At 42.3% G+C, this 20,586-nt stretch overlaps 2 protein-coding genes across 2 annotated transcripts in view; one reads left to right on the plus strand and one right to left on the minus strand.

Moving 5' to 3' along the window:
- LNPEP (leucyl and cystinyl aminopeptidase) overlaps window positions 1–16,778 on the minus strand; it is a 112,436-nt gene extending 95,658 nt beyond the window's left edge. The window contains exon 1 of the mRNA XM_010357238.2: window positions 16,654–16,778. Within this exon, the coding sequence (XP_010355540.2) occupies window positions 16,654–16,672 (19 nt within the window). The 5' untranslated portion in view covers window positions 16,673–16,778. The remainder of the gene's footprint in view (window positions 1–16,653) is intronic.
- LOC115896414 lies at window positions 16,747–18,782 on the plus strand. Its single transcript, XM_030926871.1, has one exon. It carries the CDS (start codon window positions 16,753–16,755, stop codon window positions 17,149–17,151), a length of 399 nt encoding a protein of 132 aa, XP_030782731.1. The 5' UTR covers window positions 16,747–16,752; the 3' UTR covers window positions 17,152–18,782.
- The last annotated feature ends 1,804 nt before the right edge of the window (window positions 18,783–20,586 follow it).

Consider the following 20,586-nt stretch of genomic DNA (forward strand, 5'->3'; position numbering starts at 1 on the left):
TTAAGAAAAATCTGTCTCTCTCTACTTTAGAATCATCTAGGGCTGAAATAAATGACGGCAGAATCCGCACATAATCAAGCCATCTGATAATGTGGCCGGGCACATTTGCCTGGCCAGAACATTCCCCTCCTGTGACCTAGATCTATCTTAAGAAACTTGCTGCCCAATTCCAACAGCTCCACTTTCTACCTTCTGTGGACTCCTAAACTATTCCTCTCCAGCTCCTGAAAAAGGCAAGATTAATGTTCTCAAGATGTGATATAGGTACACCTAGAAATCCCTGATACCCTTGCAGGAGGCCTTCAGAGTCAAAACTGTTTTCATAATAATATGTTATTTGCCATTTTCACTCCACTTCTCTCATGAGTGTACAGTAGAGTTTTCCACAGGCTACATGATTTGTGCTATTACAACTGACTGAATGCAGAAGCAAATCTGAAAATCCAGTTGTATTCCTATTAAGCTAAACATCAAAAAGATTTGCAAAAATGAAAAATAATGCATCTCATTAATCCTTTTGTTTTGAAAAATAATAGTTCTCTTTTATTAAAAATTTTATTTAATATGTAAAAGGTTTTTATTGTTATTAAATAAATTAATTTTTTAAAACGTTAATTTTTAAATATCTAGAGAAATAACTCACAAACAAAAGCTCTTAGGGGTCCTCGATAAAAAAATTTTTAAGAGTGTAAAGGAGATTCTAAAACCAAAATGTTTCAGAAGCATAACTCTGCCTTCAAAGATAAACTACTCCCAAACTCTCCAGACATCTTGATCCAAACATGAAAGTTTAGTATACTGTCTGAAAAAGCATATAGAGTAAATACACAAAGTAATTAAATACAGAAGGTCTGGATTGCTTCAGTGCAGGACAAAAATGGGACAAGGGGTTTTGTATCATCCTGAATTACTGTGTCCAGGAAAAAAAAAATTGAACTTAACTATATATGCTTCTTCTAACATCCTCAGGCAAGAATGTAAACTCCAATAATTTATTCCTGTGGAAAAATAATTTTCTTTACCCTGAGGTTTACAGAAAGAAACTGTCTAAAGTTAAGACTCCTATGATACAGAGTTATATCCCCCACCCCACCCCCAACACCCTGCAAATTCATGTATTAAAGCACTAACCCCCGGCCGGGTGCCGGGTGCCAGGTGCCATGACTCACACTTGTAATCCCAGCACTTTGGGAGGCTGAGGTGGGTGGATCACGAGGTCAAGAGATAGAGACCATACTGGCTAACACAGTGAAACCCCCATCTCTACTAAAAATACAAAAAAAATTAGCCAGGCATGGTGGTGGGCGCCTGTGGTCCCAGCTACTTGGGAGGCTGAGTCAGGAGAATGGCGTGAACCCGGGGGGGGGGGGGGGGGGGGGGGGGGGGGGGCGGAGCTTGCAGTGAGCCACTGCACTCCAGGCTGGGCGACAGAGCAAGACACTGTCAAACAAAAAACAAAAAACAAAACAAAACAAAACAAAAAAAAGCACTAACCTCCAATGTGATTACATTTGAAGAGAGAGCTTTTAAGAAGGTAATTAAGGTTAAATTCTCATAAGGGTAGGGCCCTAATCCAATAGTATTGGTGTCCTTGGAAAAAAGAGAAAGAAACAGCAAAGCTTGCTCTCTCCACATCTGCACAGAACAAAGACCATGTGAGGACACAGCAAGAAGGTAGCATTCTGCAAGTGAGAAAGAGCCCTCACCAGAAACTAACCATGGTGGTCCCTTGATCTTGGGCTAGTAGCCTCCAGAACTGTAAGTAAATAAATATCTGTTGTTGAAGCCACCCAGTCTGTATTACTTCATTCTAACAGCCAGAGCAGACTATTACACTGCCTATACTCTGTTCCCATATAATTACTCTATAAATATACTAAGGAGTAGGGAGAAATGGAGATTTTCTTAAGGGGAAAGGAAGTACTGAATCAACGTATTCATAGTACCACACACCATAATTTAAGTTGTATGGTCATTAATGAGTTATTTAGGTTTGTTTTCCTCAAAATGTCATTTGATTTTTAACTTTTGATTAACATCAGTACAGAAACACCTACTTTTTTACCTCCTGGATAGTGTCAGGTCTAAAATTCATGCTTTCATACCTTAACTCATACTGCAACAAATTCATAACACTAGTTATTAATATTTTGTTATGTCAACTAATAGAGAGTCGTGCCTTTCAGTGGCTTTGCCCATCTGACAACCATGATATAGCTTAACCTTTACTCTTCCCATAAGGCTACATGAAAGCTTATGTGTGACCCATTCATTGCCTTCTCACCAACTCTATGGTATATTAGGAAATTCCTTTTTAAAAGTTGAATTTAATTGGCTAGGGAATTGTTTTTGTGGCTCTCTAATGAAGGGCAAAGTGCCCCAATATAGGTCAGTCAGAAGTCCTTGCAGCACTGTAGGAAGAGAAATTGATTTAATTGCACCACTTAGGTCTCACTTAGGTCTCAAACGCACAGCAGCTCTCTAGCTATGAAATAAGAAGATGAAAGGAGAAAGGAGGGAAATGTTGGGTCACTCTTTAATGTTGATTTTGAAAATGCTCAGAGTAAGAGACTCCCTCCCTCCACATCATCTTCCTTTCCCTCTAACACTGAGAGAGTTTCCTATTTAGCACTGTCTTCTCTGTACAAAGCATAGGGTTTGAAATACTGCAAGTACTCAATAAATTCATTTCAGTGGAAAGGGAAGCTGAATGAAAACTAATAAGAATGTTCCAAAAAATGATTTGGAATTACTCTATTTGCTATGGTAAAGTTTATAGAAAAAGGAAAGGTGAAGGGGAGGATGGAGAAGGAAAGGAGGGGGGAGGGAAGGAGGACAGAAGGACAGACAGACTGACCTCTAATTTTAGAGTCCAAACAAAACTGTTAAGTCTTTGCTTTGGAGTTGTTTGAAGTAGTATTACTTTCAGATAACATTTATTAAGCATCTAATATGTGTGCAACAAAACACTATGTTAGATGCCAACCATCATAGCAAATATAAAAGAACTGTGTTTTTGTCTGCTATATGTAATTAATGTTTTTCAGATGAACAAATAGAACCTATTTGTATTAATAATGAGGTGCTGCATATTGCATTTTCTTGAAGGCACCATGAAAGCAGACCTCGGCCAGAATTAACTTGGATGTAGGAATGTACAGTTCCTCTACTCTTTAGGCTAGTGGCTTCCCAACCTTTTTGGCACCAGGGACTGGTTTTGTGGAAGACAATTTTTCCACAGACTGGGGCATGGGGGAGAGCGACAGAGGCAAGAGCATGAAGAGATGATGGTTTTGGGATGAAACTGTAACACCTCAGATCATCAGGCATTAGATTCTCATAAGGAGCATGCAACCTAGATCCCTCCCAAGTGCAGTTCACAAAAGGGTTCATGCTCCTATGGGAATCTAATGCCACCCTGATCTGACAGGAGAGGTGCTCAGGCAGTAATGCTAGCTTGCCCACTGCTCACCTCCTGCTGTGTAGCCCAGTTCCTAGCACTGGTCCTTGACATGGAAGTTGGGGACCCCTGCTTTAGGCAACACTTCCATGAAAGTGATGCAAATTCATAATTGTTAATAAATATGAAATGGAATGAATCCTCCTATAATCGCCTCAAGCCCTTAGTAAAGAATTAGGATCCAAGAAATACCATTAGTTCCCAGCTTTTCAAAATCTCACTATGGCTGGAATATGCCCAAACCACCATGTATCTTAGACCAATGCTAATTTCAAAAAAGTTTTAACTTTTGAATGTAAATTTTAGGTTTTTAACTAAAGATATTAAGAGATTCTGGTAATATCCTTAAGAATCAGAGAGCCAGTGAATAAAGAGCCAGGATTTGAACGTGGCTGTCTGAACTTTTCACTTCACTATTATACTACATTATACAGTAGTCAACAAAATAAGATAGATTTATAGATAGATCTCCAAAATGGGGGGAAAAAAGAGTACAAAACCAAATATATCTGCAGTAAAAGGCGTGGGACTGGACCTATAATTCTCAAAGTCTGATGGTTTCTGGAGAGTATGCTAGTTTGTATGTTCATATCAATAATCTTTTCAAGAAATAATTCCACAAGAATGTAAGCTCCTCAAAATCAGGGACCATGCTAAATTAATGTTTGTAAGTTTAAGAACAAAGCTTAGAACAAGGTAGCATACAATAAAGGAATATTTTAATGGATTTAATGTATTTATTTGGGGGGGCATCTTTTTGAAAATAGAATAGATTTTTAAAAAGATACATGGGCGTAAGTCAAAAGCAAAACAAATAAAAATACTTTTTAACTGAAGCAAGCAGTTTAAAACAGTATGCAAGAAGAAGCTGGGCTGGGCATGGTGGCTCACGCCTGTAATCCTCCCAACACTTTGGGAGGCCAAGAAGGGCAGATCACCTGAGGTCAGGAGTTCGAGACCACCCAGGCCAACAGGGTGAAACCCCATCTCCACTAGAAATACAAAAATAAGCCAGGCATGGTGGTGTACACCTGTAATCCAAGCTACTCGGAAGGCTGAGGCAGGCGAATCACTGGAACTTGGGAGGCAGAGGTTGCAGTGAGCCGAGATCATGCCACTGCACTCCAGCCTGGGAGACAGAGCAAGACCGCGTCTCAAAAAAAAAAAAAAAAAAGAGGAATCTGTATTAAAATGTTTACACTGTGCTCTTCCTGGATCCCCACGACCCCTTCCCCAATAAAAGAAGAATGAAGCATGGTGACCTGAAAAATGATTTATGCTTTGCTGTTTTCTGCCTAGGTGATAAAAATAAGAGACGAAGAACAAATTTCTAACATAATGTAAAAAGGAAAAAATTCAAAAAGAGAAAAATGGGAAAATAAGAAAAATTAAGTAGATTTGAATCCCATTATTCTCTGGTTTCAATAAAATAGAATTAAACCCAAATCACTCATCTCCCAAGATTTTTTTTGTACATTATATTCTCTCTATATGTAATACTTCTATATTTAGTTTTCTGGTTGCTATCTGCAGTGGAATATACAACTAAGATAAAATATTTATAACAATGTACAAAGTTCTAATAATAACCATGGAGCTCTACTGAACAATTAGGCATTAAAAAACGTTGTCAGTGCCACAGAGAGACAAACACATTGTCGATTCTACAGAGGAACTCCTGTAGTTAAAAATCTGTCTAAAGGACATCTCAAAAGCATCAAAATACCAAATACAACACAATATTCCATGAACTAAAAAACAGACAAATAGCATGGGAATAAATACTGAGAGCATTTGGTGGCTTTATCCTTACATTAATCATATGACCATGCTTAAAATTCATATAAAGATATGCTCTTTTAGTCACTTAAAAGACAGCCAATAACCTTGTTGAGGGAAAAATCGAATTATTTTAGCTCCAATTTTCAATTTTCTTTTCCTATGTAAAATTATTTACATTTATATTTATACAAACTTGTCCCCCTAATCAAATTAACAAAAAATCTTTACCTGCCGAAGTATTTCTTAAATCTTTCCTCACAATATAGGTGCCCGTCTTTAACAATGCTTAGGGCCCCTGTTAGATTTAGCAATCTAAAGTAATTTACATTGTCAGTGATGCCTAAATATGTATGCTCATTAATCTCTCAAGCAAATCTGTATAGCTGCAAATACCTTTATAAGATCTAAAGATAAAAACTCTACTTTTAAATTCCATCAACTGGATATACTATAGTCTTAAAAGAACATCTTAACCTATAATTCCTTATTTAAAATGAAAAATTACATTAGATATAATGAGTATCTGTGAGTTATTTAACAGAGAATGCATATCAGTGAATGGGATCTGCAAGGGAAATTTATAAGAATTCTTCAATGTATACAGAAAACTTGTGAGTTAAAAAAAAAAACTCTCAGTTGGTGAATACATTTATTTGCCAGATCTCAGAAGCATCTGAACAAAAAATTACTTTGCAGATAAGTTTTTGTAATATTTTTCCATGTGGCTTATTGGATTGATAAAGCACCAGGTATATGACAGTCTTCAGTCTTTATAGTAACAACTTTGTCATCAATTTGCAACTGACTGAGGGCCAGTTTGCTTGTCATTAACCAACTTAAAAAAATTAGTTATGGATTAGTCAAAAGGCTGGGATTGTAACTACATTTTTTCTACCAATAGTCATTGTCATTCGATAATGTACCAAGAAAAGATTCTATGCATAAATTCAAGTCTTAATCTCAATTGTATTTCTTGAATTGGTAATTAATTAAAACAGAACTATGTACCCAACTGCAATGAATAACTGGACTTGAACAAAGCTAGCCACACTTTAGTGAACATGTGCTTATTTCCATCTAATTCAACATGCTCTATTATCTAATCCCCAAGTCAGACTAGACCCTCTTTTCTATATTCAATTATTTTTCTGTGCACTTCCTACAACTGGAAAGTTACCAAGCCTCTCAGTATACTGTACTGACGCAGATGGAAGTGAGGCTGTTGCTTTAAAAAGCAATGCATTTCTTATTCCCACTAATACCCAATACTCTATTGTTCAGTTTGAGTTATCTTCATAATGTAGCTACCCAATCTAGACCCTAAGGCACTGAGCCTCCAGTTTAAAAAACAGAGAAACCAGTAATAAGAGGGCGCCAGCCCAAACTCCTGCAGGTGATCTTGATAAATCTGGATACACTAGTTCTTCTCACCAAGACTAAAATGTCATGGCAGCCTCCCTTATTTAATCATTGAGACCCTTCCAACAATTATAGGACAAGCAGATGCCAGACATGTACTACATTCTTTCTGTCTTCAAATCACATTACCAATACTAACTTAAAAAGATATTTTAAACATTTTCTTTTGATTGAGCTCTCCTCAAGATTGAGTTCTCCTCAATCATTCCCACTAAATTCTATACATTTTTCCTCTAAAGAGGATCTTGGAATGATTTTGTAAACCAAAAATAAAATTATAGGCCCCTAAACTGACTGAATGGACCCCTCTGAATGGCCAAGGGCATTCCAAAGTAAACATGAAAAACTAGCTCAGGCTATGTGGGAAGGGGGGGTCAGACACACCTCATCATACTCTCCTCCCTTTGGAATTCTGGCACAACTGATCAGCATTAATATTAAAACAGAGATCTGACAAAACAGACTCTTTGTAGCAATAAAATACCAAATTCTAAACTGACTCTAGTATAATATCACACAACATATAGCAGGCTCTGAAAGAAATAAAAGTATTTTACCCCAAAATATATTTCTTAGACCTATTTTGAAATGGCCCTGCAAAGCTGTATCTTGTATGGAACATTCTATAGAAAAAGACCTTTCTGATCTCTTTCTTTTTTTGAGATAAGGTCTCACTCTCTTGCCCAGGCTACAGTGCAGTGGCATGATCATAGCTCACTTCCCCTTTCCCCAGGCTCAAGTGATCCTTCCACCTCAGCCTCTCAAGCAGCTGGGACCACAGGTGCATACCATCACACCTGGCTAATTTTTTTTTTTTTTAATTTTTAATGTTTTTGTAGAGATGGGCTTTCACTATGTTGCTCAGGCTGGTCTTGAACTCCTGGCCTCAAGCAATCTTCCCGCCTTGGCCTCTCAAAGTGCTAGGATTACAGGTGTGAGCCACTGCACTGCCCCAGGTCTTTTTCCAGGAGAGATCCAGGAGAGATTTAACTAAGAGTCTGGCACCTTTTAGGTTCTGATAAGAGATAATAACCACCTATTCTCTTAAATCCTGCTACCTGGCGGGTTCATCTCACAATAAGAACCTTGGTCTCCACAACCCCTTACCTTATTTTAACCCAGACACTCCTTTCTATGGATTCCAGGTATTTAGATAATAATTGTTTCGACCAATTGCCAATCAGAAAATCTTTGAATGTGGCCAGATGTGGTGACTCATGCCTGTAGTCCCAGCACTTTGGGAGGCTGAGGTGGGTGATGACTTGAGGCCAAGAGTTCGAGACCAGCCTGGGCAATATGGCAAAATCTCACCTCTACTGAAAAAACACAAAAATTAGCTGGGTGTAGTGGCAACATGCCTATAATCCCAGCTACTCAGGAGGCTGAGACACAAGAATTGCTTGAACCTGGGAGGCGGAGTTTGCAGTGAGCTGAGATTGCACCACTGCACTCCAGCCTGGGTAACAGAATGAGACTCTGTCTCAAAAAAAAAAAAAAAAAAAAAAAGGCAAAAATAAGAAAAAGAAAAAAGAAAATCTTTGAATCCACCTATGAACTGGAATAGAAGTCCCCGCTTTGAGTTATCCTACCTTTCCAGACTGAACCAATGTACACTTTACATGTATTGATTGTTGTCTGCCTATAAATTCTGTCTCCCTAAAATGTATATAATCAAGTTGTAACCCAACCATGTTGGGCACATATTGTCAGGACTTCTTGAGACTGTGCTTCGGGCCTTGGTCACACATTATTTGTCTCAGAATAAGCCTCTTAAAGATTTTACAGTTTGACTCTTTGCATTAACAATGTAATAATGTTTCATTGATGAATATACTAACAACTGTTTTAAATTTGACAAAATAAGTTTCAGCTGTGAGAAATACCATGGCTTAAGCCTCCTTCGCTACCAGAAATTTCCTCTATGGCACTGAATGACACCTGAGGCAGTTGTCTGGGAAATGCTCCCACATAGCGCTGGTCATCACTTGCTGCAAGAGGAAAGGAGCACATCCAACCCATAGAGGCATCCTTTTCTCACTGCACTCCTCATTCTTCTATTCCCTCAGTTGAAGAAGCCTTCCCCAGCAGAAACACCAGGAAGCCTTCTTTTACTTCCTTCACCCCAGATAATTGGCTGGAGGAGACTCTGAGCCCCACAATCTAGAGAAATTCAGACAACTGATTCAAGTTCTGTTTCACTGACTACATTTTTGAAATACGTGGAATGCCCAGGAGTACCTTCATTAAGCAATATGTACTAGAAGAAAAAGAATTTCAAAAAATCTCCTGTAATAGAACTTGATCCTCCATTGTTTTTTGAAACTCCCTTGGAAGCTTGAATTTTCTTTATTTGGCAAATGACCTGGTTTCCTCCTCATTTACATGTTAAGGATGGAATTTTTAAAAAATTAATTGGTTCAATGTTATATCATAAGCACCAGTAGAAGAGTGAAGCAAAGCCAGGCTATAAAGAATAGTAGACTGGCCACAGGGCCGCACTGGCTCACACCTATAGTCCCAGTACTTGGGGAGGTCAAGACAGGCAGATCGCTGGAGCCCAGGAGTTCGAGACCAGCCTGGCCAACATGGCGAAATTCCATCTCTACAAAAAATACAAAAATTAGCCAGGCATGGTGGTGTGCACCTGTGGTCCCAGTTACTCAGGAGGCTGAGGCAGGAGAATCGCTTGAGCCTGAGAAGTCAAGACTGCAGTGCTGTGACCGTGCCAAGGGTCAGCCAAGCAAGACCCTGTCCCCATCCTTCCCAAAAAAAAAAGAATAAATGACTGCTACCATGGTAGTCCCAAAAGGTAGATAGCTCTCTATAGTTTTTCTTTCTTTTCTTTAAACAACTGCTAATCATTTATTAAAATAGTTGACTTAAACATCTGCAATGGTGACTTCAACCTCAACTCCTGGCTCAATAATGATGGAAGTAATCTGCTTAACAATCTCAGAAAGGCTGTGCAAGTCAATGAGTCACTCGTGGATTCTCATCTGGAAATAATATCATGTCTCAGAACCTTCATAAGAAGTTTTTCTTGTAATGATTCTCAAAGTCTTGGTAGGCATTCAAACTGGTCCTGTAACTTTGAGATTCTTTTCCTTGGCTCCACCGATCAAGTCAGCACACACCTTCTCCAAGGATTTTATGTTGCTGCTCGTTAGAGTGATTCTTTTCTTGTTTGTAGAGTAATTCTTTTTTTGTTTGTTTGTTTGAGATGGAGTCTCGCTCTATCACCAGGCTAGAGTGCAGTGGCATGATCTCGGCTCGCTGCAACCTCCGCCTCCTGGGTCCAAGTGATTCTTGTGCCTCAGCCTCCCAAGTAGTTAGGATTACAGGCACGTGCCAACATACCCAGCTAATTTTTGTATTTTTAAAAGAGATGGGATTTTACCATGTTGGCCAGGCTGGCCTCAAACTCCTGACCTCAGGTGATCCGCCTGCCTCAGCCTCCCAAAGTGCTGGGAGTACAGGTGCGAGCCATCATGCCGGGCTCGGTGATTCTAATTAGAGTGATTCTAATTTGGTGAATTGCCACCTCTGGCTTCATGGGCATTTTTCTGTATCTCCTGACCAACCTGTTTTTTGGTGAGAGCGAGCGGTGGTGAGTCAGGAGCAAGAGCAGGCTTACCACAGCTCCACACCATGTGGTTTATCAAAGAGCTATATTTTTTCTTTAAATCTAAAACATTCAGGAAAGTGAACAGTCCCAACTTACAAGTGACTGAATTTTCTGACTATAAAAGAGAAAAGAGCGTATGCTTAAATTTCTAGCAAATGTTTTCTATCTCTTGCCAAGGCTCCCAAATGCCAATCTTAACTCATTCGTCCCCTGAGCCCTCAATTCCATTAATCCAACCAGACCCACCTACCCGTCCTCTTCGAACCTAGACTCTGTCTTCAACCTCATACAACATTGTCCAGATCTCCAATTGAAGCTCATTTCTGAACCAAAGGCTTGCAAGGATTAAGGCATGACCATTTTTAAAATCTCTGCCTATCAGCTTCTTCCTTTACCCCCAATCTCCACATTTCTTTCATCTTGATCATTGATTCTCCTCTTCCAATTTTCCCTAAACATCTTTGTAAAATGCAAAGTCCTTCAGGTGCTGCTAGGACAATCACAGATGGATTACAACAATGGATGAGGTTACAAGGGAATCCTGTCCACACTTCCATGGACACAGAGAACTTCTGATGTTCCATTTACTGTCCAGAAACACCAAGGCAATGAGCAACCCTCTCTACAATGGCCAGATGTACATCTAGGTCAAACTCTAGATATAAAAAAAAACTGTACCACCACAAGGGCTCCAAAATGTCCCTCCATTCTCAATCCTGGTTTCTTGCAAACTTTCAGAAAAGTTGCTGAAATTTATCTAGGGATTCAAACTAAAAAAGAAAGAAAGAAAGAAAAGACTGTGTCTTTCTGGTTCCTCTAATTATATTATGGAAAGGCCTACAGAAGGGGGGCCCAACCCCAAGGCCACAGACCAGTACCAGTCTGCGGCCTGTTAGGAACCGGGCCACAGCAGGAGTGAGCAGGAGTGAAGCTTCATCTCTATTTACAGTCACTCCCCATCATTAGCATTACCACCTGAGCTCCACCTCCTGTCAGATCAGTAGTGGCATTAGATTCTCATAGGAGCACGAACCCTGTTGTGAACTGTGCATGTGAGGGATCTAGGTTGTGTGCTCCTTATGAGAATCTAGTGCCTGATGATCTGTCACTGTCTCCCACCGCCCCCAGATGGGACTGTCTAGTTGCAGGAAAACAAGCTCAGGGCTCCCACTGATTCTACATTATGGTGAGTTGTATAATTACTTCACTGTCTATTACAATGCAATAATAATAGAAATAAAGTGCACAATAGTCATCACAAAACCTTCTCCCCTTTAGAATATATCACAAACTAGAAAGTATATATCTCCTGGAGCCTGGTCCATGGAAAAACTGTCTTCCATGAAACTGGTCCCTGGTCCCGAAAAGTTTGGGAACTACTGCCCTACAGTTTTCAAGACATGAGGTGACTAATTGACAAAACATAGTTGCACTGACCTCACCTCAACTGCCAAGAACCACAGGCCCCATCTAGGTCCATCCCAACGTCTGGGGTAATCTTGGCTGAACTCTTCCAAATCTCAATTTCCTAATGTTTTCATAGAGAAGATTAACACTGCTGTTTCCTAATAGGAGTATTACACTAAATTAGTAGACATGCAAACTTATGGAAACAGTTATGAACAGATTTCTGTACATTTATTTCATAATTAGAATACTGTCTTAGACAAAACTTTATTGCTTTTTTATTTCTTCTTTGTTTGCATATTTTCATATTAGCATGACAACAAAACTAGGTTCTTCTATTTCTCTTATTTAGGTAAGCATCATCTGATGACAAGGTTGTGGGTTTTTTTTTAATGTAACTGTGCCTAGCAGAAAATCTACTTGTAAGTGGGCATTCAAAAGATGGCTGTATGACTGAATTACTGAGCAGAAAATTATCCCTTACTTATTTTCTATATAATTTCCTTATAACCAATCTCTCTGGTTATATATCTTTCAGGTTGAGTTATCAAGGATAACCTATAGATAAATGATAATCACTGGTTATAAGAGTTTCTAAAATACGCTGTTTTTATGCATGTATCAAGACACTTTTTGGAAACTGGTAAATAATAGCAAAGAACTTTTCTACCACTGGTTCCCAGTTAAAAACTGGGCTGTTTCAGCTGGGCGTGGTGGCTCACGCCTGTAATCCCAGCACTTTGGGAGGCCGAGGTGGGCGGATCATGAGGTCAAGAGATCAAGACCATCCTGGCCAACATGGTGAAACCCCATCTCTACTAAAAACACAAAAATTAGCTGGGCGTGGTGGCGGATGCCTGTAGTCCCAGCTACTCAGGAGGCTGAGGCATGAGAACTGCTTGAAACTGGGAGGCGGAGGTTGCAGTGAGCCAAGATTGTGCCACTACACTCCAGCCTGGTGACAGAACGACACTCAGTTTCAAAAACAAACTGGGCTGTTTCCAGCTATAGCTTTAACCATAGATCATCAGAGATGCTAACACTTGATTCCTAATAGTCTTATTTCCCCCAAATAAAATAAAAAACTTAAGACAGAAAGATAAAAACAGGATTTAACTTACATTCCATCACACAGAGAAACCAGGAGCTCCTATTTCTTAAGGGTTTTCTTTCAATGTGGAAATTTTTCATAGAGCAAAAGAAAAATAAAAATAAAATGTGGTATGCTCACATTTTTGAGAAGTGATGCTAAAAAGTTTTTCTAAAAAGACACGCATATCTATAGAACAATTGTTATGCGTAAAATTAAAAGATGGAATCACAATTTTACACTGTGTTACAACCCACAAATATCTCATTTGTTGCCCAGAGTTCCCATTTCTGAAGTTGAAAAATACTTTCAATTGGATACCAATCTGAAAATGAAAACAAAAATAATATTTTTAAGTCTGTTAAGTCCTCCTTGTTTGGTTATGCACCACACTGTGGTAACAAAAGTGATTTATAGGACCTACATTCATATGAAAAAAAACAAACTAAATTATGTTTAAATTATGTTTTCATTCTGGGACCTCAAAATACCAAAATACCAACCTTTAGATGTACTTTAGAATATATCACAAACTAGAAAGTATATATACTTTCGGCTGGGCACGGTGGCTCATGCCTGTAATCCTAGTACTTTGGGAGGCTAAGGTGAGCTGATCACTTGAGATCAAGAGTTCAAGACTAGCCTGGCCAACATGGTGAAACCCCATTTCTACCAGAAATACAAAAATTAGCTGTGCATGGTGGCGGGCGCCTGTAATCCCAGCTATTCAGGAGGCTGAGGCAGGAGGATCGCTTGAACCCGGGAGGCAGAGGTTAAAATGAGCTGAGATTGTGCCACTGCACTCCAGCCTGGGCAACAGAGTGAGACTGTGTCTCAAAAAAAAAAAAAAAAAAAAAAAAGAAAAAGAAAAAGAAAGTATACATACTTTCTAGTATATATTTCATATATAATCAGACCTCCTCAATCAGATTCTGAGGGTGAACCTTAGCATTTGCATTTCTTAAGATGAATTTAAGTTTTTCCAAAATATACCAACCCTGCATGCAAATGAGGACAAAAATCTGGATAAACATCAAAGAATTATTTAATCTAATATCCCTATCAAAAAAAGTAGATAGTTGCCTTCGATTCTTTTTTTGTAATATACAAATCACTATGACCTAACAGTTTTACCTCCACCTGCCTTAACAAGACATAATCATTATTGCCAAAACAATCTTAAGTACTGGTCCAGCACATCTCTCATCATAAAAAAGCCACCAAAGATCCAAACCCAGACCGGATGTCCAGACTTCAGCATAATAGCAATCCCTCCCAAGGACAAAGCCAAAAATAGATCCTGAGCTAAATGGGAATTCCTAGCACTAAGATCCATCCTTATAAGCCCTTTCCGGGGATATGCATTTTAAATGGTTTGCAGAAGTATGTTACCTGAACAGGTTAACATGGCATATTCATCAAATGAACAAATTATCAACAGGTAGAGAGCAGGGCCCAACAAAAATAGGTCATAACAGTGGCAACTTTGGACAGAAAACAGAGAAACTACAAAAAAACCGTACTGGAATAGATGAGTAGTGAAGGCTAGAGTGACAAGATATAAACTAAATTCACTTCCTTTACAAATGCATAGATCAGTAGGTGAAACCAGTGACAAGATTTTTGACTAAAAGATATGTGGTCCTAAATTACTGAAACTGTTTTTTGTTAAGCTCACACACCTCTCTACGTATATAGGGATACATGAGAAAGTGTAAGTGGGAAAGATTCCATTAAAATAGGATGAATGTGTAACAAAATCCAATAACAGGCTCGATAAATCTTGCAATCATAAATTCTATGGATAATGAAATACTCTGCATCATCACACCCAGACCAATGGGAGCATTATACATGCATTACTTTTTGTACTCAAAAAGATGAAGTATATAACTGTCTACTGTACCATGTCATTTGAAAACACCAGAAAATTCTACAGCAATCCTTCAAAACTTTTCAAATAAATACGCTGTCCATCTTAAACCTGAAAAGCACTTCAAATTGCTAACATTTAATTTCTTGTTGACTGTAGATATTGTCATTTCTGTTTTCCTTGTAAAAGGATGCTAAATAAGGCTCCAAGAAGTGACTGCTACATTAACCAAAATTATGCACTGCCAAGCTGTCTCCAGCATCAACTCTGAAAGATAGGAAAGGATCAGAAATCCAATTTCCTACATGAAAGTTGAAGCATTGCTTCTTTTTTTGTTCTCTTCTGTGGGATTTTTCCATTGTCCTCCCAAATGTGACAGTTTGCAAATACCCACATCTAGAAGTATATTCTATGAGAGAAAAGATGCCAATTTTAAAACTTGAGAAGATACTTTTAATTCTGTAGGCAAAAGTTCAGCAAATCAGCTAGCACTAATCTTGACCAAATGGGTGAGTCAGGCTTGTCACGGAGATTTTTTTTTTTTTTAATTTAGATGAAACTTCACATTTAAAAACATGGTAACTTCAAGCATTCTACCAAGAACAAAGAATAAGCATTGAAATAGTCACTTACAAGGACTTAACAACTTGTATTAAACATATTTTATACTAAAGTACTAGATGGTCTCTCTAGTTCCTTTTAGCTCAAACCTTCCTTAATTCTTCCAGTAACTTCACCAGACTATTCTTTAAGTTTTAGTAGTTACAAACAGAACCTGAATGAGAAAGAAAATTCAGAATTAAAGTTGTTATCAGTAAGCCTAATTAAACAGTACAGACAGAAAGATGGCAGTAGAATAAAGCATTCTATATTAGGAGAAGGGAGAATATAATCAGGAGTTCGCAGCCCCATGAATGAAGCACAGCATACAACAAAGTCTGGCTGGGATTTGGGTAACTAACATACCTAAACAGGGATAGACTGTGGCCCCTATTAATGGGATACTCTACTTGAAGTAACCAACCACACTCAGGAAAACATGTCAACCAGAGAGTGAATCCTCTAATTTTAGTGAGTAGTCTCCCTTACTGGCAGTTTTCCTACTTTCTATCTTAAAAGGGAATCCACACATTCAACACCGCAAAATGGTAAGACATCTCATCTCACCCCTATATTGTGGCTCTGGCACTTCTGGGTCGCACAAAAGCCATCGTTCTAACTAGGGTGGGATTTATGCTCCCCGTTCAGTGAAGGGCTGTCTGCAGGGTGCAGGCTCCCTACGTTGACTCTCGCTTCCTGTCACACAGTGGTATCACCGTGACGAACCCTTGACATTAACAAGTCTTTGACTGAAAAACTGATGTGATCTGCAGCCAGTGGGGGGAAGCGTGGTGGCCCGGCGGAGTGCCTCGGCAGGGTCAGCAGGGTGGCACTGCAGGAAGGCACCTCTGCGGCCCCGAGCGAGGTGAGCAAGCCTTTCCTGAAGTTTTCCTTCCTTCCACAACATTAACCTGCCAAGACTCCCACCCCCACCCCGCCCTATTAGGAAAAGTCACGCCGGCAGCTCACTGAAGGGCAGGGGGACAGCTCCTGGCGCCCCACAAAAGTTGGGCTCGGCGGCTGCCACAGCTTAAAGCTCCTGCAGGACAGTCGGGCCGACACCGCCTCCTCCGGGGGCAAACCTGAGCTGCCAACTTTCCCACTGCCCACTCCTCTGCGCACAGCAGCCCAAACTTTGCGGTTCGCCCACCGGCCGCACCCCGGGCGAGCGGCGGCGGCGCTGACCTTCACGCCAGCCCGGGGTCCTGCACTGGCAGCCGCCCGCCCCCCGAACCTCCCTGCCTCCCCCAGATCCCCTCTGCCTCCCTCCCCCAACCCTCGTGGGAAGCCCGCGGTGTGGGGGGAGACCGCAGCAGCCCGACCCCGCCTATCACGACTGCCCACTACCCTCGGGGCTCCGGAGAGCCTGGGTCCCAGCGCCTCGGCCGCCCACTCACCATTGGTGAAGGGCTCCATTTTCCCCCCTCCGCGGCTCCTCACAGCCCGAGCGCCCGAGCTTCCTACTCCGAAAGCTGAGGCGGCCCAGCAGACTGAGCATGCCCAGCGCGGCCTCCAAGGGCTGCCAGGGAGGTGCCGCGAGGGGCTGCGCCGCTCCGCCGCTCGGTGGCTCCGCCGTTCCGGGTTTTCGTGGCGGCTGCAGAAAGAGCGAGGGAAGCAAGAGGGAAAAGCACAGTCCAACCCCCAGCGGCTCGGCGGAGAGGCGAGGTGGGAGCGGGTGCGCGCTGGGGCGGGGCCTGGGCGGGGCCGGGAAAGCCCCGCCCCTGTCTGAAGGGGACCTGGCTGCCGCGCTCTCACCGGCCGGGAACCGTGTTCAGTCACTCAACAATTGTGGAGCCCTACTGCGACCGGCCCGATCCTGGACGCCGAGACACCCGCACTGCACCAGAAAACATGGTCCTAGTCCCAGGAGCGGACATTCCAGAAACAGACCATAAATAAACACAGAAGACACACGAGTGTAAAGTCAGTGCCCCGCTGCGCATTCAATCGGGGTGATGTGATGGCGAGCGAGTGGGTAGCTAATTCGGATGGCTTGGTGAGACAAGGCCTCGCTGAGCAGGTGCCACTGAAGCCGAGGTCTGAAGGCAGAGCAGGAACCTGCGGGCGAAGGTCGCTATCCGAACCGCGAATCGCCGGTTTCCCTGGGGAGGTTGGCCGCGGAAGGATCACTTTTCGAAGGACCGAGGGAACAGACGCTGTAGGTCTTTTCGTCAGGGATGCCCTCCCGCATCATAGTGCCCCGGGAGGGCAGTGAGAAAGAGACGGAAGAGAGGGCGGGGACCCCGAAGGGCCGAGGGCTCCCTGGGGTCCAGGACCGAAGGCGCCCTGGGGTCCAGTCCCGGGGCTGGCGGCTGCGGGCTTGGCCTCTAGGTGCGGGCGGATAACAAAACCCGGCGCCGGATCGCCCGGGCGGGATCACGGGCGCCGCAGGATGTGGGCAGAAGGCCTGCCTGTTCCAAGCCTTAAATCAACACCTGCGGTTCCCGGGGGTGCCACCGCTGGGGCTCGCAGCAAGGCTCCGCGGCGTTAGGCCCGAGAAACCGAAACTCCCCTAGTCCCCCCTGCCCCCCAGCTCTCGCGCCATTGCCTCCAGCCCCGAGCCACCATTGTTTCCAGTGCCAAATCGGGCAGACCCGCTAGCCTCCGGGGCCGAACCGCCAGGGGCCCCGTGAGCCCGGAGGAGGCTCTTCGGGGACGGCTTCCTTTTCCCCCTCTTCGTCTGCGCATCGCCACCACCCCTCGCTGCAGAGGCCGCCGCCCTCCCAGCGCGCCACCACCGCTTCCTCTGCCTCTTCCCCTCCCTTAGCCCCGGCCCCTGCATTGACTTGGCTCGGGCTGCGGCTCACTGCGCCTGCCAACTGTCACACGCTCCGAGGCTGTCAACAGCGGGGCGCCAGGGACAAACAAGCCGCGGCGAGCGCAAACAGCCTGCGCAAACAGGGACGGCCAGGGTGTTGTTTGACCAGCACTAGAATTGGAAACTAGGTTTCGAAGAAGTCAAGTCGAAGTACAATATTGTATTTTAAACTGTTGTTATTACATCCCTCACAATCCACGCTTTACTTGAAACTTCCAGTGCATACCAACTGCACTTAGAAGAAAAAATGAAACTCCTTGCCTAACTCTGGGACCTCATCAGCACATTCTCACCATGTTTTGGTCACAGAGGCCTTCATGCTGTTCCTGGAAATCGCCAAGTTCCACCCATCATTGTTAATCATTCCTTTTGCTCGCTCCTCGCACAAGAACTGTTTCTTCTGCTTAGTACTTTGCCTACTGATTCCATCTTGTCATTTAAATCTCAGCTCAAATGTCACCTCTGCAAAGAACCATTGTCTGACCATACATCTGAAATAGCCACACTCTATAAAGACTTGGCCTTGCTTTATTTCCTTCTCAGCACTCAACACTGTCTGAAACAATGTTTTGGATTTGTTGTGTATTATCAGTCTCCCTCTCAAGAATGCAAACTTTGTGAGGGTAGGGTCGTAATCTTTTTTAAAGCTGTATCCCCAATGCCTGGGTAAGTATACAATAAATAATTTTTTCATGAATAAGTGAAGGACGTAGTGGTGTTTAGAGTTCACTTCCACTGCTGCAAGCCCTTCCAGTTAATGACTCCATACTGAATGATGTGTTTGATCAGTACAGAGAAGGTTTCTGTATCATATGATACGTTAGAGCTGCTGTCTCCCTAATGTGTGAAAGGTAATCAGAGCCCTTAGGCTGGCCCCTTGTGCTGGCATTTCAGAACCAAAAACTGTGAACCACAGGGGCTGATGTATCCCAGTTCAGACATTATATAGTATATGCAGAGCTAGATTTTGTTAACATACTTCACACATTGTATTGCTTAAATAAGATGCTCTTCTCTATATTTTAGGTCATGTCATATTCCCTTGGAGTTATTTTTGCAACCAAACCACTTAGTATAGGAGATATTTAAAACACCACAGCTTGTTAAATCGCCTCACCTCGCGTCACCTGTAACCTACAGTCTACCATGCTTTTAAGTGTGAAACATGTTACCTTGTGTTTTCTTTTAAATATCCCAATTCTGCAGAGACATGTGGTAAAAAATGCACTAGCGAATACAGGTGGATCATTATGTCTTTTTGAGATTTCTTTGACAAAAAGACAAATGATTTTTTTGCCAACCTCTTGCCTCCCGCCCCTCCCATTCCTTCACACACACGAAGACAAGAAGGACCATTTAAAGACATGTAAAAAAAAAAAAAAATTAGCCAGGTATGGTGGCACACACCTGTAATCCCAGCTATTCCGAAGGGTGAGACTTGAGAAGCTGAGGCATGAGAATCGCTTGAACCGGGGAGGCGGAGGTTGCAATGAACGGAGATCGCACCACTGCACTCCAGCCTGGGCGACAGAGCAAGACTCCATCTCAAAAAAAAAAAAAAAAAAGCCTGGCGCAGTGGCCCCCACCAGTAATCCCAGCACTTTGGGAGGCCAAGGCGGGTGGATCACGAGGTCAGGGTATCGAGACCATCCTGGCTAAAACCGTGAAACTGTGTCTCTACTAAAAGAAAAAAAAAAATAGCCGGGCGTGGTGGCGGGCGCCTGTAGTCCCAGCTACCAAAGGCTGAGGCAGGAGAATAGCGTGAATCCGGGAGGCGGAGCTTGCAGTGAGCCGAGACCGCGCCACTGCACTCCAGCCTGGGCGACAGAGCGAGACTCCGTCTCAAAAAATAAATAAATAAATAAATAAATAAATAAATAAATAAATAAATAAATAAATATGGTTTCGTATAGGAAGTAAGAATAGTAAACCAAAATGTTTCAGAATCCTACCTAGGAACAAAAGAATAATAATGAAGTTTGTTTTGTTTCATTGGATACTGTTTTACATTTGACTTAATAGAGCCTTTTTGAGGGAACATGATATCACAGTTTCACAGCCAAAACCCATTATGTTTTCATCTTTAACACCCGCCTATCCTCCCACACAGAACTTGCTCTTTAGTTTAAGAATATGACACTTTAAGTTTTTTTTTTGTTTGTTTGTTTGTTTTTTTTTTTTTTTTTTTTGAGACGGAGTCTCGCTGTGCCGCCCAGGCTGGAGTGCAGTGGCGCGATCTCGGCTCACTGCAAGCTCCGCCTCCCGGGTTCCCGCCATTCTCCCGCCTCAGCCTCCGAGTAGCTGGGACTACAGGCGCCCGCCACCGCGCCCGGCTAGTTTTTTGTATTTTTAGTAGAGACGGGGTTTCACCGTGTTAGCCAGGAGGGTCTCGATCTCCTGACCTCGTGATCCACCCGCCTCGGCCTCCCAAAGTGCTGGGATTACAGGCTTGAGCCACCGCGCCCGGCCGACACTTTAAGTTATTATGAAGTTACTATTCATTATCAAAGGA

The sequence above is a fragment of the Rhinopithecus roxellana genome, chromosome 3, assembly GCF_007565055.1.
Source record: "Rhinopithecus roxellana isolate Shanxi Qingling chromosome 3, ASM756505v1, whole genome shotgun sequence".
In the NCBI taxonomy this organism is placed as follows: Eukaryota; Metazoa; Chordata; class Mammalia; order Primates; family Cercopithecidae; genus Rhinopithecus; species Rhinopithecus roxellana.